The 4,054-nt window shown below is 41.8% G+C and overlaps 1 protein-coding gene across 1 annotated transcript in view; it reads right to left on the minus strand.

Moving 5' to 3' along the window:
* Window positions 1–4,054, minus strand: part of LAMB1 (laminin, beta 1) — a 42,344-nt gene that overhangs the window by 35,769 nt on the left and 2,521 nt on the right. Inside the window, exons 3-5 of the mRNA XM_009324386.1 lie at window positions 2,095–2,283; window positions 1,923–1,986; window positions 228–430 (exon numbers count right to left, since the gene is read on the minus strand). Of these exons, the coding sequence (XP_009322661.1) occupies window positions 228–430; window positions 1,923–1,986; window positions 2,095–2,283 (456 nt within the window). The remainder of the gene's footprint in view (window positions 1–227; window positions 431–1,922; window positions 1,987–2,094; window positions 2,284–4,054) is intronic.

A 4,054-nucleotide genomic window follows, 5' to 3' on the forward strand; every position in this document is an offset into this window, starting at 1 on the left:
ATAATTAGAAAAGGAATGCTAAAACAATTTTCACCTAATCTGAGCTCTCTGTGCTTGATTAACACCAATAATGACAGACACATTTGCTGAGGAGGAATAGTTTGAACGGTTTTCTTGTTTGAAAATTAAGGGTGAGGAGTGGGGGGGAGAGCGTGATCTTTAAATTTGTGTTTAAATCACTTAAAAGAGGCATAGACAGCTTTATGCAGAAAGGTGTGGATATTTACCATTCCTTCCACTTCTTCGTTAAAGCCATCCACTGGTGCACACTCGCTGGCGTGTCCGTAGCAGAAACAGTTCCCGCGAACCACCATGTCATAGATGGCATAGTAGTACTTCTCTCTGATCTCCATCCTGGAGTCCAAAAGATTATCCCCCAGTGTGTGCAGCTTGATGAATTTGACTCTCAGATTTGTGATCTTTAATAGGTCTGCAAGGGACACCAAAAAAAAACCAAACCCCGTTTTGGAATTATTTACCAGATATTGTATTGAATGGGAGGAAGCCAGGAGTGACTTCCCAAGCACACTTCCTATGGGCAGATTAGATCAGATTTAATTTCAGCATTTACATACTACACATCACATCACTTCATACTCCCAAATTTAAAAAAAATTACATTATTTTACTACAGATTGATCTCTGTGCAAGTTAGTTTAAGCTTAATTAAAAACTATTTTACTGTAGACATACACAGGCACAAACACAAATATTAAAGGCACGCACAACAGTACCACCAAAAAAACACTGGTTCTTTGGAGCTTTAAAACGTAAGAAGGGCAAGGACCTGATATTAAGGAACTGCTGACAAGTGGACCAGGAGCTTTAAGAGTTACGAGCCTTCTGGAAAAAAAAATCGTAGTTGGAAACAAGACACGAATAATTCTTTTTTATACGCCCAGCTTTCCTAGCAAATATAATTAGTTACATTTTGCTGAAAGAAGCAACACCCCATCACTGACCAAATACAAAGGAGAAGTTCTTGAGGGATAATCCATGGGAAGACAATATCGCAGTAATTAATTCAGTCTACATGTTCACTTTGATATTATGAATCCTGTGTAATTTCTTAGACCCTTGAAAGTAGGCTTGAAAAAGCACTTCAGGCCCATGAAAGCAGAGTTTCTCCTTTAAAATGTTGGTTAAAAAAACATTCAACTGATATAGCAACTAGCAGACACTCTACTACTTCAGATATTTCCTTCTGCTCCAGTTAGCTTTACCCTGAAGGACATGAACTGAAACTGAGAATGCATATTAAATCGGAGGTCAAGTTTAAGGCCAAGCACTGCAGTTCCCTAATCAGGCCAAATGCCCCACGAGGTTTCTCTTTGAGCCACGCTCAGCAACAGATCTCTCTCCCTTTGCATTCCTGGATTGCCATGACCGTACACAAACGCTACAGTAATTTGTGTTTTACAACCGCATCTGTCTGGTCCAGCCATGCAGTGCTACCAAGGCCAACTGTTCTAAAGTCATGACTCAGATGTTCCAAAAAATAAAACACAATCCCCTTGATTTTAGCTAGAAATGCAAAATGATTTAAGTACCTTTGTAGTTCTGTTTCTTTGTTTTCTGAATACTGTACAATTACGGGATCACGTTCCAAGGTTTCTCTCGGTGACTGCATGTATTTTGGGGAGAGGGGGTCTTTAATGAAAATAAATCCCTGATCAATTACGAAAAGGACCAACTACAATGATGCGTGTAAAAGCAATCACTTGAGTTGACAACACTGATGGTTATTTCCCAGCACGTCACTGTCTGAGTCAGGAGGAGAAGCCATACCACAAATGTATTCATGTGACTTCAAAACTGCTATCGGGACTAATGCATGGCTTTACTTGTGGCTTACTGTTTTTTGTAAGCAAATAAGTACAGAAATGCTTTCAAATGAGCCTGGAAGGTAACTGCATACATACTTTGAATCCTTGGACTGTACGGATCTTCAATTCGAAAAGCAGGATCTAAAACGCGATATATTACCTGGAGGAAAAATGGTACAATGAAAGATTCAGCTTTAAGAATAAGAGAATCTGAATTTGTATAGAAAAAGTTGACACAATAAACATATTGGGAAAAAACTGCTCTGACCTCTCCCTCCGTTGAAGGTTCAATGTCGGAGTATCGGGAATCACAAATGATATCATCCACCTTCTTCATGGGTCCAGTTGAAATCCCAGGAAATGAGCTCTCACAGTCATATGCAAAATACCTATATACTTGCCACGTTTTTCCAAAATCAGATGACCTTTCTATCAACATTGCAGCAGGACGGAATGTCTAATAGTGAGAAAACCAAAAGAGATTTTATTCGGTTAATTATGACTTGCATTTACATTGAGTGCTTTTAAGTGTGAGCAATCCACATGGCTGGATTTTAATCTCTCTCCCTGCACTGACTATTTCCAATATTTGGAAATATTGGAAATATTTTTCTGCTGATATCCCACTTTCTGCTCAGAGACAGATCTTTGAAATAACACACATCAAACCACAGACTACCCACTTTTAAAAAGATGGCACTCAGTGGCCAAGCACTTAAAACACGCTTACAATAAATAAGCAAACTTGTAAGTTTTTTGGGTTCCAAATCCTTTCTTAAAACTGGGGGTTAAAGCAGGGCTTTAGGGAGACAAAAGGCTTTTTTCCACTGCTTGTGGAAAGCAGCACAGCCTTCTTCCTTGCTGTACCTCCTTGCCTACTCTTCTGCAAAGGACCTAACTGGCCTCCTCTCCTGCCTTGGGGACTGGGAGGCCACTTTCAGTGCTTCCCCTCCAGCTCTGACACCCAGAAGTTCTTGCTGAGCAGTTATCTTTGATGCTCAGAAAAGCCCTGGGATTGCCCACCTCTCTTCATCTGACCACACTACCTTTCGCAGCACCTCTGCCGCCCAGTGCCAGCCGTCCTCTGTGCTGCATTAAGAAAACCTTCTTCTTTAAGGAGATTGAGAGGTTCAGTTTCATCCACTCTTGCTGCATTCGACTCCCCCAGTCCCAGTGACCCTAGCTGGCCTTGCCCAGACTCTGGCAGGCTGCATTCACTTCACACAAACCACCGTCCTTCTTACCTACACATATTTAACTCCAGAACAACTAGCAAATGAGATTTTAAAAAGATTTTTAATCCCTCTGACCTAAAAATCTCATGTTTCAATTTATGAGCTGCATTTCAAAAAGCAGGTATTAATTTAACACCTGGCTTGCACCTACCAAAAAAAGCCAAGAGTCTCTTCATTAGTTTTATGTATTCAGAGGAGGCCCTCCAAGAGCCAAGCACAAAAGCATTCAGTCACAGCTGGAAATTTTGTTTCTGCTTCCTGGCTGAAAATATCACTCAACTTACAAACTGGTATCTCACCCAACAAAAAATGTACCAATCCAGAGGTAAGGCAGCTCAAGTGTCTACCACACAAACAAAGTCAACAAATCATCATTAAAACTATCTTTCCCCTGCAGTCTTCCTCCTGACAGCAGACCAAGCCCAGTGGCACTGGGGCATGACGGCCGCAGCACCCACATCAGGTCAGGGATCTCTCGGGGGTCCCTCGCTGCTGGGGCCAGCAGAAAGGACCACCTTCTACCTCAGCCATGAGCATGGGGCAGGCTGAGAAACTCAAGCTGACGCCACAGGAAAGAGGAACCAGCTCTCCTAGAAAGCTGATGGATGAAAATTAGGAGGTTAATTTGTCTACATGCGAAGAGCAGGGATTTAGCCCTGCAGGAACTGCAGCCCCTGAAACTTCAGCTGAAGGTTGCCACTAGCGCTTGCCTGCGATTTAGGATGTACGGGACATAATCTGCCATTCCAAGACATCTGTTTGTAAAGAAACAAAGCCACTTTGTGTACAGATGTTCCTTCTTCCTGAAGACCTTTCCATTTGCCAAATGAAAACTGATACCATGGCCAATTTTTTTTAAGAAGAAAAATCCTTGCTACTATATGCTTTAGCTAATGATCTTCTAGAACACAACCACCAGAGACACCAACACAAATCCCAGCTTCAGTATGACTCCTTCTGCAGCCTCATTGGAGTTCAGACACAACTCAAGCC

The sequence above is a fragment of the Pygoscelis adeliae genome, unplaced genomic scaffold (genome assembly GCF_000699105.1).
Source record: "Pygoscelis adeliae isolate BGI_AS28 unplaced genomic scaffold, ASM69910v1 Scaffold315, whole genome shotgun sequence".
Classification (NCBI taxonomy): Eukaryota; Metazoa; Chordata; class Aves; order Sphenisciformes; family Spheniscidae; genus Pygoscelis; species Pygoscelis adeliae.